The 13,298-nt window shown below is 51.0% G+C and overlaps 2 protein-coding genes across 4 annotated transcripts in view; one reads left to right on the top strand and one right to left on the bottom strand.

Annotated features, from left to right (window-relative positions):
* Positions 1-76: 76 nt before the first annotated feature.
* On the top strand, positions 77-1,368 carry MEA1 (male-enhanced antigen 1; the record flags this gene model as incomplete). Its single annotated transcript, XM_080408272.1, has 3 exons — positions 77-415; positions 518-632; positions 701-1,368. 3 exons carry the CDS (start codon positions 77-79, stop codon positions 862-864), a joined length of 618 nt encoding a protein of 205 aa, XP_080264398.1. The 3' UTR covers positions 865-1,368.
* PPP2R5D (protein phosphatase 2 regulatory subunit B'delta) overlaps positions 1,247-13,298 on the bottom strand; it is a 30,845-nt gene continuing 18,793 nt past the window's right edge. For all 3 annotated transcript variants that reach the window (XM_080408243.1, XM_080408241.1, XM_080408242.1), the window contains 5 exons: positions 12,455-12,582; positions 10,251-10,352; positions 5,203-5,275; positions 4,622-4,738; positions 1,247-4,243 (listed from right to left, as the gene is read on the bottom strand). In XM_080408243.1, the coding sequence (XP_080264369.1) occupies positions 4,106-4,243; positions 4,622-4,738; positions 5,203-5,275; positions 10,251-10,352; positions 12,455-12,582 (558 nt within the window). In that variant the 3' untranslated portion in view covers positions 1,247-4,105. The remainder of the gene's footprint in view (positions 4,244-4,621; positions 4,739-5,202; positions 5,276-10,250; positions 10,353-12,454; positions 12,583-13,298) is intronic.

Raw genomic sequence — 13,298 nt, 5'->3', positions numbered from 1 at the left:
AACGCGATATGGCGGCGGCGGGGGAGGCCGGGGGCGGCGCAGGGCCCCCCCGCGACCCGGAACTACAACACCCACAATGCCCCGCGGCGCGGCGGCGCTTCCGGGCGGTGACGGGGCTCCCCGGCGCCGCGCCCGGTGGATGGCGGTGGTGCGGAGCATGGGGCCGGAGCGGGTGTGTCCCGAGGAGCCGGGGCCGCCGGAGGCCCCCGACGGCGCGGCGGGATGGAGCGGCGATGAGGAAGAGGAGGAGGAAGAGGAGGAAGAAGAGGAGGAGGAGGAGGAAGCGGCGGAAGGCGGCGGGTACTTATACCAGCCGCTGAGCCAGGAGCCGGAGCAGGGCCCCGCTGAGGCGGGCTCCCCCCTCGGGCCGGAGGGCTGCGCTGAGCCGGGCCCCGGGCTGCAGGAGCGGCTGCAGGTACCGGGGGGGCCGGCACTGGGGCGGGGAGGGGCGGGGGCGGGGCCCTGCGGGCGGGAGGGGGTGCCGGGCCCTACCCCCGCTGCTCGCCGTTCCCCGTAGATGCTGCGGCTGCATCTGCCCGACCCGCCGGTAGACAGCGAGGAGGAGGAGGCGGCGGCTGCGGCGGAAGGCGGCGCGGCTCCCAGCAACCGCAGCTCCATCCCCATGGACGCAGGTAAGAGCGGGTCGGGGCGGGCCCCCCGGCCGCCCCCGGCCGCGGCCTCACGCCTTGCCCGTCCCCAGAGCACGTGGAGCTGGTGAAGCGGACGATGGCCGGCGTGCAGCTCCCCACCCGCGGCATCCCCGCCTGGGCCAGCCAGATCTCGGAGGAGCAGTGGAAGGCCGTGGTGCAGCACACGCTGCAGGCGCGGCAGAGCCTCGGCGGCCCCCGGCCCCAGTGGCAGTGAGGGCCCAGCTGACGTTCAGGGCCGCTGCCCCGAGCCCCTCCGCTGCGCCCGCAGCCGGGCAGTGACGGGACTTGCCAGCATCGGCTTCCCGTTTTCTCCCACTGCCGTGGTTCAACTTCCCTCCCCGCTCCTTTCCTGGCCCTAGCTGGCGCGTAAGTCGCTGTGACATCCTTGCGTTGGCTTCCTCTGCCTTCGAGGAACCCAACCGGTTCCTGTACTGGTGTGCATGTGGACGGAGGGTGGCTTCACCCAGGTTCCCTTGGGACAAACGCTGGATGTGTCCTGTGCTGTCAGTGCTGGGGAAGTCCCTCACCACGCTGGGACCCCTCCATCCTCCCAGGCCAGGGGCCATGTGTTGGGATATCAGAGGCGGAGTCCAATGTGTCTTTCCAAGAGGTCGGTTTTATTTAGTTCTGTACATACAGGGACATCTGTACAAAATCCAACACTTTCATACTATGTAATGCTCTACTGAAAATAAAGTACACCATATGTACATATGAACTGTAAGCAGCTTAATACTTGTGTCCAGGGGGTGAATGCAGTAGTTAGTTTTTCTTGTTCCCTTGGAAGGAGGGAGCCAGTTGAAGTGGAAGAGGCAGCTCCAGTTCTGTCCATTTGGCTGATGTGGGGAAAGGCATAGGTAGAAATGAGCAGCACTAATGCAAGAAACCAAGTGTTGAGCAAGGGGCAGCTGTAGCGTGGCAGACACAGGTCTGCATATGAATGGTACGTGTGGCGGAGAGGGTGAATGCGTGTGCGCCCCCCCCCCCCCCCCCTTCCTCACATGGTCCCCTTCTTAGATGTCCAGGACACTGGAATGAAGAGGCAGCAAAGTAACGGCAGGCAACGTGAAGGTACTAAGCATAAGTTCCCTGACCCAGAACAAGACACACAAAGCCATGAGAAGATTGAAGCTGTACAGCACGTAGTCGTGATGCGTTATGGTCCTGCCCCTGCACATGGCACAACCCTGGCAGCATTCCTCCAGCCACGCTCGGGGACTGCCAGCACAGACAGACCACCTGTGCGGCAATGACAGCCTGTGTGCACCAGAGTCTCTGTTCCTTCTGCAGGCGGAGCAGCCTGCAGCAAGGCAAGGCAGCCACTGCCTAGCAGCAAGCAGGCTCAATTGAGGGCATATGCATGCTGTAGCACTCTAAAAATGAGGTGGCGGCTTACAACGCAATGCTAAGCGGACAAGTTGGAAAGCTTATACTGCAATGGGAAGAAACATCCCCCCCAGCCCGAGCCCTGTTGTAGGTGGTACTCGGCAGTCCTTGTCTCCGCTGTGCCCCGAGGTGCCTGCCGCTTTTGTGCACCGTCCAGCATTACCCAGCGCATGTCTACATTCTGTGCCAGGCATGAGGTAATTGATTGGCAGCTGACCATGAGCTTGGGCTAATGTTCAAAATAAGCAATAACCTCCCTGAGGTGTGTCAAAAGTCTCCTGACGAACTGGCCCATTGCATGAAGCAGAGGGGAGGTGGGGTCCTGCATGACTGCTGTGATCTCGCACATACTCATGCTTGCCAGCTGCTCCTAAGAGATGGTGGCATGCCTAACGAGGGCCGAACAGAAAGAGAGCTAAACAGGGCAGGGGTACAGGATACATGGGGGAAAAACAGCCTGGTGTGGGCTGGAGGAAAGATGTGCTGCACACCAGCAGTAAGATTGGAGAGGACAAACCTCTGACCTGGGAATGGTTTATGGGTGAGGACAAGCAGATATGCCAGGACCTTCTGCAACATCCCACAATGCTGCAAAGCAGTGTCGGACTAGCACCGACCCCATAAGCTCCCTGCACTATTGCAAACCCACTTAAGCTTGTATGTCAAGAAAGCAAGTGCAGCAGGTAAGAAGCAAGGAAGACTCCCTTTTCTGTTACAAGCCAACCTTCCCGAGGTGGTACCTTGGCCTGGCACTGAATCTGCACCACAAAAGGTAGAGGAGAAAGCTGGATCACAGTAGCACCCAAGTGCTGTGCAACCCCCTGGGCTATCAGCAAGTGTGCTCTAAATGCTAATTAGCGCAAGAAGTCCCTGATGCACCATATGATAACTAACAAAGGCCTCAGGCCACAGCAGGTGCCAAAGTAACAGGGCAAGGCGAACTTTGCTCAGAGCACCCACAAAGCGATTCAGCAGTAGCACCTAGCCATCAATAGTAAAGAGGAGACAACTGAACACTCAGAAATGCAGCCTGGCCACATAATGTGTATCCATCGCTTCTTCCGCTAGTTTGCAGAGATTACTTGAGCAGCACAAGCTTCCTAGAAACCCTGGCCACTGCAGAGCTAAGGATGGGATACAGCGACAAAGGGCAAGCTACAGGAGTATTTTAATTGAGCAGGTAGAGGAAGAAAGCAGAAGTCAGTAGCTGACACCTGCTACAAAGCAGGAAGTTAGTTCTGGGCCCACAATTAACCCAAGACACTGGGATGGAGATGAGTCAGCATGGACCAACACAAACAGCTGAAGGAATTCACTTTCCCACCAGAGAGCTTCTAAGGATGCTCTAAAGGGAAGGCTGCAATAGTATGCAGTACTTGCACCCAGCTTTATTGGGGGTGACAAAGCACTAAACCCCCACTCCACTGACAGGGGAACAGAACAAGGGGCTTGAAGCAAAAGAAAGGTGGAAGTGAACATCTCCTCCGCTGTATGCAAGATCCTCCAGCTGCAGCGCTGCACCCCAAGGCAGCGCAGACAGGCAGCAGAGCCCCCCCAAACTGCCGCAGGCTCCTGCCCTTGAGCTCAGCCTGATCCCTGACCACTGCAGGGCTGGGCTGCACAGGCAGCAGGGCAGGCATGGTGGAGAGGGGCACTTGGGGCTTGCAGCAGCATGCAGAGCCACACTCAGTAGTCCCTGGCCAAGGCAGAGCCTGTGTTGCAGGGCAGCAAGGCTCTGGCTCCCAGGCAGAGTAAGAACTGGGCAGCAGCTGGAAATGAAGTGACTTCTGCGTGGGCTGAGACAATCCCAGATCAGGCAGCCTCCCTTCACGCACGCACACCCAAGGTGGAAAAGCAGGAGGAAGGAGGAAGAGCAGGAGAATATGGCAGTGGTGAGATACAAGTCATAACATAAAACCAGATCTACCCTGGAGGGATGCAGATGGAGTGGAGGACAGGCACAGCTCACCATGTTCATTCCTTATTTATACATGAGAACTGAGTGCATTTCTGTGACCCCTGGGGGAAAGGGATGGGGCAAGAGCTTCCTGGGCCAGCTCCTGAGCCCGTCAGAGAGCCTCCTGGCTTGAGGTGAGAAACTCTTCTGCTCTCTTGTGGGCCTCCAGGGCTTTTATAGTGTAGACATCCTGAGGAAGCTCAGATTTCCGGCGCAGCAAAGCTTTCTCCTTCTTAATGTCTTTCAGCATCTACAGACAAACCAAAGGAGTCAGGGTTCAGCAGTAAACCCCTTCACCCCTCCAGCTTCCCCATTCCCTGACTCCAGGTGCTCCAGCAGATGCTGGGTGACAACACATAATGCTGCAGAACAAGGCTGAGCACAAAACACAGACCAGAAGGACACAGAGAAGTCCCACTTGCACTTTTTCCAGAGTGGGAAGGTTAGATAAACTCCACTCTTCAGACTTGATTCAGGTTGCTCTCTAACAATCAAGGATGAAAGTAGGGGCGTTTACTCTCAGAATACTTGGAAAGAGCCAGTTGTGGCTGCTGGACCCTGGACTGACTATGCTGATGTCTTGGCTGGTCTGAGAGTAATTGTGGAAGGGCCCTCATCACCTACGCACCTGCACCGCCTCCGTCTCCACTGTTTTCTTCAGTAGCTGTATATCCTCTGCAGTTGGAGTCTCTGTTTCCATACAGCAGACGGAAGGCAATGGTGGAGGTGCGTAATACATGGGGTACTGCAGACAACACAGACAGCTGCAGAGTCAGCACATCATTGAACACCAAGCCTTCTTGCCCAGCACAGCACACTTCTTCCAGCCACCCTCTCTGGCACCCGCAAAGGCAGCGGTAGGTACACACGCAGGGAAGGACCATCTTCTCCTGCCTATTCCCACCCATGCCCTCTGAGCCACAGCACACCACATGTGCGGCCACAGCTGAGAGAGGAGTCTATAAACACATACGTGCATATATCCATACACACATCCACGGCACTGCTTAAGAGGTCAGTGCTACAGAGGGCCAGGCTGGTAAAACACTGTCAGCATCCCCAAGACAGCGGGTCTTGGGAGGGACAGACCACTGCTACAGCTGTGCACCCAGGACTCAGATCAGGCACTAGACCCTGCTCCCATGAGCTGGAAGTCAAGACCTTCAGCACATTCTTGTCTTATTCATCCTAGGTTCTGCTGTTACCCACCTGAGGGTTCAGCCGGGCCAGCTCTTCTATTTTCTGCCACATTTCTTCTCGTTCCTTCATCCTGAACCTTCCCCTGCAGAGAGAGAGCAAGTGCAAGTGTGAACTCCTGGGGAAAGTGCAACTTTCGCTCACAGGAAGACAAAAGCAAGAGACAGCACAAAAACGCAGGCGAAGGGAAGAGCTGCTCTGTCCTTCAGAGATCCCTAATTCTACCTACAGGTGAGATGTGGGAAGAAGAGGGGACATAGTGCAGCTAGCAGGAGGTAGGCAGGCACACTCCCCACTCACCTGAGAGCACAAGGTAGCAGCAGTGGGCTGCACAGGTACTTTTTCCCTGGCTCTGTGTTGTGGGAGTGGACCAGAGTGATCAGTTTCTGGAGTAAAGCAATGACACCAGTTTGGATGTCAAACACGCATTTCCCTGGTGCCCCACAGATGCACAGGGACAAACTGACATTTCCAACAGAGCTGGGGCTCAACTGTCCACAGTTCCCTCTCTCTCTCTGGCCACAACACACCAGAGTTCTGCCCAAACCCCCAGACTTTTAACTATCTGGCTTTCATCCCAGTTACTGGTCTCCCTTAGTGCCCCATCTATCCATACGAAGGAAGTTCTTATACCCTGTTATCACCTCACGCTCTTGAAATGATGTAAGAAAGGAAGCTAAAAATGATAACGAAGCTGCCAAGCATTCAAGCAGCAGACTGCTCCACCAGAGAACATAAGAGTCAAAAAAAAAAACCCAAACCAAAACAAATAATCTACACCTCATTTTCTGACAGAGCTCTGGAGATCTCTGCAGGGGACTGTGACCAGGAGTTAGCACTGATCTTCCCTGGCTCTCTCCTGCCTCACCCCCAATTTCTCCAGAATTTTTTTTAATGTCCAGTAAACAGAAACATGCCTATTACTCCAGTCTTGCCACTGGAAATATAGACCAATATGTCTGTCCGCAAAGGCCCTCACATCATGAAGGCCACTGCCCCTCCAGTGATACTCCAGTGATGCAGATACTTTTGGTATCACATCTACTGCCGTGCCACGTAAGGGTGTAACAGAGCTCATTTTGTTTGGCTGGACTACGTCATGTTACTGGTCTGGTACCCAGCGAGCCAAGGGCACTCATCCAGTCATTCAGCAACAGGCATCTCTAGCACCAGTTCTTTCCTTTCAGACCACTGAAGCAGTCTGAATAGCATCGGGAAAGCCCTTGGTTCCTCATCACAGATCCAGCAGTTTACCCATCACTTGTGCAGCTGATACTGCAAAAGACCACCCTGCGAAGAGAATACCCAGTCTGACTAAGAGTAGTGCTTCTAGAAATCTGAAGGCTTTTACACCTGTGATCACTCTTTCCAGCCAAACAAGTATTTCCAAAGAATGAAACAGAAGTGTCACCTTTATTTTGATGACACATTGACTTAACCATAGTATTACAGCTGTCCAATGTCCCTCCATAGAGGAAGCTTCCTCCCGACCTCATCAATCAGCCTGACTTTACCTCCTACACTAGGTCATTTGCATTGCAGTTTATCTGAAAGTGTCACTCATCCACATCAGTCTTTGAAGAATCCAAAGACTTTTTAAACAGCAGTACCTCACAGGACAGCACTGAGTCTATGGGAGCAGCACCCTCAGCCTTGCTTTCTAGGTGACACGCACCTCATCAGCATCCTTCATTCCTGACCCCATTACTAGCAGCACAAGAAAGCCACTGGCAGGACATTTGGAATATAACAGCTATATTGAGAGGTATCTTCTTTCCACTGCTGTGACCTACACAGAAGGAGGCAAGGTAGCTGCTGCTAGAGAGATGTCAGGTGTCAGGGTGGCCCCAGGGCACGCTGACAGGACACTTCTTGAAAGGCAGTGTTCAAGGCCCTTGCACCTTTACAGCAGGGCACATTCAGGGGAAGACACTATCTGTCTGCCCTAACCTCCCCACTGTTTTCTGTAGGGTTCTGATAATTCAAGCAGCTTCAAGGTGTCTGGGGAGATTATTAAGGCGGTCAGTCCATCTGGCATGTCTCCTGGCATGTCTCAGGGAGACTCTGTCCCTCCAAGACCAGCCTCAGCTGCAGCTGTACAGCCTGGGGTGCAGGGGTGACAAACCTGAGCTGGCATACTCACTTATAGGCTTGGTAACTAATTAAAAACAGGGCTAAGCCTTTTCTGAGCAGGCCTCTCAACATCTGGTTGCAGCCTAATAGTGTATCTATCTACAAGCTCTCTCCTTGTCACTCTTTCACATCTGCTGGCTTTGTTGGCATGTGCAGCCCTTCCCACATGTGCTGTTTTCCAGTGCACAGCACATGGTCTTCAGTGGCTCATTGATAAAACACTTCACAGCTCTCCCTTCCTTTTTCTGCCTGTGCTAAAGAAGCCTCAGCATTTTGAAGTCATCAGTCTCACTTAATAAGGCTGAGGTCCTGTGGAAAAAGCAAGGCATCGCACAGTTACAGGTCAATCCCACACTACAGCGATCCAGTCAGCATTCCCACAGGCAGCCTTTGGCATACCACTTTACTTTGAAGGCACTCAACATCACAATCCGACAGGTTTTTATTAAAACAAAAAAGTACTGTTTCTACTCAGTTAAAGCCTCCATGTTTGAAAAGAAAATGGCAATTGACTGCAGTGCCACCGTACAGCCCACCGACAGGCACGGCCTGCAGTCAGCTCTGCCAGGGAGGCGGCAGAAATGAGCTGTGGATGCAGCACGTGTTCTCCACTGGAAGGGAGGTACTGGGACCTGCTGCTCGCCACAACAGGTTGCAGCACTCTGCAGAAAGAGGAGCAGGTAGTGGAAGTGCAGGAATGGCACCCCAAACTCCAAGGCAGACTCTTCAGCTACATAACGGACTAATTCCATCAGGGAGACACCACTAAACAACACTTTCTCCTGCCTGTGAAACACTTTTTCTAACCCCACTTATTCCAGCAATGACTCATTCTATTACACCCCAGAACATGCAGCCACAGTGTTAAGTGCACATGGATTTGCTTTAATTTCTTGGATAATTTAAAGACACGAAAGGAAAAGGCGACATCAATGGACTTCAGCAAAGAACTTGGGCATACTGTCCTAGTAAACACAAGTTTCTAATCCATCTTCCCTAGCACATGCTCTTTTCCCCCACCATCGTGCTAGGTCCTGTACAGTCCCAGGCCCATTGCCCAACCAACCCCGATCTCCTCACTTCTCCTCTAATTTGTTCCCTTTACCTACCCCATTCCTACTAGCTGTTGACACTAAGAATAGCACTACCACCAGCCCCACCAGCCCCCAGAACCCAGCTCCTCACTGTACCTCTGTCTCTACCTCCCTTCCACCCCCCTGCACAGACAAGCGGCTCTTCCCCCCAGCCTGCTGTCCTACCCCATTCCCTTCTGCCGCCAGTTTCCCTTTCTAGTTGTTTCCCAGCCTGTCCCTACAGACCTTGCACAACGTTCTCTCCCAGCTCTGGCATCCTTTCAGAGAGGAACCTCTTCATGCTTCTCAAGGCAGGAACAGCTGCTAATGCCATGTTAGTGACAGCAGAGTTGAGCCTTCTTGTTTTCACCAGAAAGGCCTCCTTAGCTGGGTCCCTGTGGCTGGGCAATCCCACTCGGCTGAAGAATTGTATCATGCTCACCATAGGTAAAGGTAAACTCATCTCAGATTCAGCTGCTAAAAAACTTTTTTACATCCCACCCACCAAGTTCTCAGTTGACATTTTACCAAATCTGGTTATCTCGGAGAGCAAAAGGTATATCCTTGATAAAAACCCAACACAAAGTTTTCTAAAGTATAATTAGGCAGAGGCACTAGAGAGAAAATAAAAAGATCTTAACATCAGCAGAAATCAGTGCAGCTCTACCCAGCCATTTCTTGTACAGCTCTGAGCTACTTTGTTGACCTTTTCCAGAACAATTCTCCATCAGCCACACACCAGTGCTGGGAATGGTCACCCTCAGCAGGTCAGCACAGGCAGAAGCTGAACAGGTAGAAAAAGCCCCTAATGGAAACAGCAGGTAGATGTCATAGTAAATGTGCTGTCACTGTGACTTAAAACGTATGTGCAGACATTTGTGGGCTTCACAAATGCCCTAGAATGGGGGGGAAAAAAAAAATATCTTGCTTGCTCCCAATTTAGATGTTAACAAAACCTTAATTTCTCCATATGCAGGTTACCCATCCCCAAGCTCTGATTCGTATCAAAACTTTTATACTTCTTACTGTTTCACAAAACAACTGAATATATCTCAGAGCTCCCCACTGCCAGCAAACATTAGCCCTCCTCTCCCCGCTGCCACCCTTGTGGCAGCCCTGGCTCATCCAGGAATGAGAAGCACTATTTCATGCCACTAAGTCAGCAGAAAACAGACCCAGGGGAAAAAAAAAAAAAAAAAGACCTCAGCATAAAAGGTTTCCTTCTAGCGTACTGAACTGACTTAGTTAACCAAGGCAACTCCTACAAGCACCAAAACCAGCACAAGGCAGCAAAAAAAGTGGAGTTTTCCCCCTCTTTACAGCATCACGACACAGGTACTTGCTGAGCTCAGATTTTATCCCCACCATTTGGTCTTTGAAATTCCAGGTATTATTCCATCTTTATTACTGGAAAATTGAAAGCATCCTGTGCATGAAAAATGCATTATGCCCACTGCAACAAAGCTCTTCTGAAAAGTCTTTCTGAAGCAGCAGGATTCCACCAGCATCACTACAGCATATAAGAACTGGTAAATATTTCCAAGGTAGAGCACAAGTGTCTCTGCAAAGCTGAGTATCCTCTACATTGCAACTTATTTCCTCATGATCCAGCAAACTCTGTCAGTCTTTTCCAAGCTACCTGCTTCAGCAGAACTGAAAAGATTTTTATCAGGGCACACATTTTACCTCTTCTCATACCTACACATAGTTATTGCTGAGGAACTCTATTTTTTGACAAAACTATTTGCATCACCTTTCCATTTCCCCTCTGCCTACTGGCATCTACCATTCACTACGGTACCCAAGGAGACTCCAGGATAAGCTCAGGCTACTTGATGAGAACCTCTTACTCACTTCTGCTTCTCTGCCTTGTATTGCTGAGTGCAGTCATCAAAAAGCTTTTGGTTCATCTCCATGAACAGCTTCAGTGCATTATAGATCAGCCCATGGATTGTCCTGAAAAGAAACGAGGAAAGGAGAACAAGTCATGGTGGTATCCTCCCGGTTCTCAGCCCTGTGTTTGAGCATCAGCAGCACAGACAAGAGCTAACAGCAGCTGCAACTCATATACTACACCAGTGTGACAAAAGATTTTCACATGTTCAGCTCTTAGCATAGGAAAAAACCCTCCACAAACACAGCAGAAACTATCACACAGTGAGAAAGAGACACAGAAGAAAGAGAAGAACACTGGGACAGGTCTGCTCTACCATGGTCAAACTAATGAGCACAAAAATATGCATTTATGCATTTATTTCTTGTACTTAGAACCTGGAAAGGAAGGATGCTAGGGACCTGCTCAGGACTGTTCTCAAAGGGGCTTTACCTAATCTAGGTTTAGTGCTTCCCGCAGTTCGTATTAGATATACACAATTACTTTTTTGGGCTGCCCATTATTCAGTCATGAGCTTTGTCACCAAGCTGCCCAAAACAGCAGGCCTGTAGAGATGGGAACCAGCACAGAGAATACCACGGAAGAAAAGACAACTTCGTGTCAGCAATTTATAGACAGGTCGCACTGTGTGTGAGCTCTCTCTGGGACAAGGACTCCGATGGGGAATAAAAACAAGTGTTGAAGATGTCTCTGAAATACCTGACCCAGAGGCAAAAGATGAGACTCAGCAGACTGAGCTCTGTGCCCCACCAGCTCTACAGATGGGAGTAAGGAAGAGAGCTACAGCCCTGCTGGACTTGTGCAGGCTGTCTGAGAAAGTGTTGGGAGTAGCTGAGCTGTGGGAAGGAAGAGTTGAATCTGAGGTACTCAACCTGCCCTGAGAAGACATGGCTAGTGCTAAAACAAAGACAAGAAGAAATAAGAGGAAAACACTTTCAGGACTATTTCTGCCATACCACTGGGAAGGGGACAAGAAGAAAAGACAGAAACAGCAAAATCATGAATCTTGACTGGTGCAAGAAGGAAACGGAACTGGTGGACAGTTTCAAACAAGAACATAAAGCCCTTTTCTGAACTCTCATCAGGAGGGGCAGTAACACTGAGTGAGAGTGTCTGTGCACATCTGCCTGCACGCACACGTGCGTGTGTATGCACTCGTCATACGCGTGTGTGCGTGCATGTATGTGCCCATCTGCACATGCACGTGCCTTTTGGTGCACATGTGTGCGTATCTGTGTGTTTGTGTGTGTTCATGTCTACATGTCTGTCTACTCCAGTCTTTAGAGCACTCTTGACCAGTGACTCAAGTTTGTGCTTCATGATACAATGATGAGAAGGAAGCAGTCAAGCAGCAGACCAGTGGGAAGCTCTCTGCAAAACATGTTCCACCTCCCAACCCTGTCTTGGCTGCCATGGTATACTCCTAAGCTCTGGAACTGCCCAGCTCCCCTAGAATTATTTTGCCTTTTTTCACCTTCTAGAATGGGGAAAAATTACTTCTTTTTTGTCTTCTTGTGGTTTATGCTGGAAGATTTTAGGATCTCAGCTGTGGAATGAGTTTTTTTAGCTAATTCATTAAAAGGAAGTGAGTTCAACTTGAATTAACCAGGTAAAGAATCAGTGAAGAATTCCAACTGAAGAAGCACTCTGAAGAAAGGAAGTTGATGCGAGGACTGTAAAACAGGCTAGCATCAAGGAATCAGACACAGAGGGCAATTAATCTGACATGGGACATCTACCCTGTTAGTTTTGCTTTCTCTGTTCTTCCTGTACTCTAGCAGTCAGGCACCGCATTAGCCAGGGTCTCTGGTCATGGAGAACATATGGGCAATCACTAGTTAACAAGCAGCCAGAAGTCAGCTGGAAAACCTACAGCACACCTCCAAGAGACCAGCATCACTAGTGATATGCAGGTATCAAAGTCTGGGTAGACTCAATGGTCCCAAGGTGGGTCACTGCAGGTGCCTGACCCCTTGCAAAAGCAGGCCACTGTGGTCTGCTGTGGTGCTTTTCCATGCTGATACTACAAACAATCCCTCTGGCTCAGCACCTAGCGTCACCAAGTGCCATGCATCATTGCACTGTAGCAGCATGCCCCAAGATCGCTAGTAGGTCAAGCAATTTTGCATGCACAGCAAATGCCAGGGCATGTGGAAAGACCTACTTGTTCCAGTGACTCTTGGAGTTCTTGTAGAGCGCTGGAAACATGATCGGGAGAATTTTGGCTGCGTTATCGCTGATCAGGCTCATGATATATTCGTTGTTCCAGTAGTACAGTGCTCGCTCTGCCACCTGCAGTGGGAAAGAAAGCCATCCTTGGAGAGGCTCCTTCCAGTGACACCTGAGGTACACAAGGAAACTGCAGTGCTGAGACCAGAGCTTGCCGCCACCCAGCTGAGAAGCAAACGCTTCCCCACAGCACAGGCAGCAGGGCTGACCTTCACTAATTTCTAAAAGGCTGTTCATCCATGCTGCCCTGCCTTCCTTCCCTTAGCCTCTGCCAGACACTTCTCAGTTTTCTGGGGAAAATCTCATGTTCTTGACTGGGCAAGCCTCCTGTCGATACACTGATGACTCCAACACCCCTTACACAACACTTGAGGACATCAATGTCATCCACTCCAGGTCCCAGCTCAAACTAGTTCCAAGCCTCCTTCCTTTCCTCAGATTGTTCTCCATAAAGCTCCATTCCTCCCATTCCTCCCCAGCCTTACCCACAGCAGAGCCTCTCTGGGCTTTGGAGCATGCTTCAGTCACCAGGCCCACAACTTGTCCCCCTGATTTAGTAAGGTTGAAAATACGGAAAATTTTGGGGCAGCCATCCACAAGACAAACAAGTTTAACAAGTTTCCACATAGTGATAGCTTCAACCATAATTCTTCGTATTTAACCACAAATCTGGGCAATGCAGATCACTAGGGTAATCTCTGCATTTAGCGCTAGCTTGAGAATGGCTTAAAACCTAGGAAGAGAGACATCCAGTCTCAGTTTTAGATTTCAGATCATGG

This window comes from Falco punctatus (genome assembly GCF_963210335.1).
Source record: "Falco punctatus genome assembly, chromosome: 12".
Taxonomy (NCBI): Eukaryota; Metazoa; Chordata; class Aves; order Falconiformes; family Falconidae; genus Falco; species Falco punctatus.
Note: the sequence above shows the minus strand (reverse complement) of the source record. Positions and strands in the feature narration are given on the sequence as shown.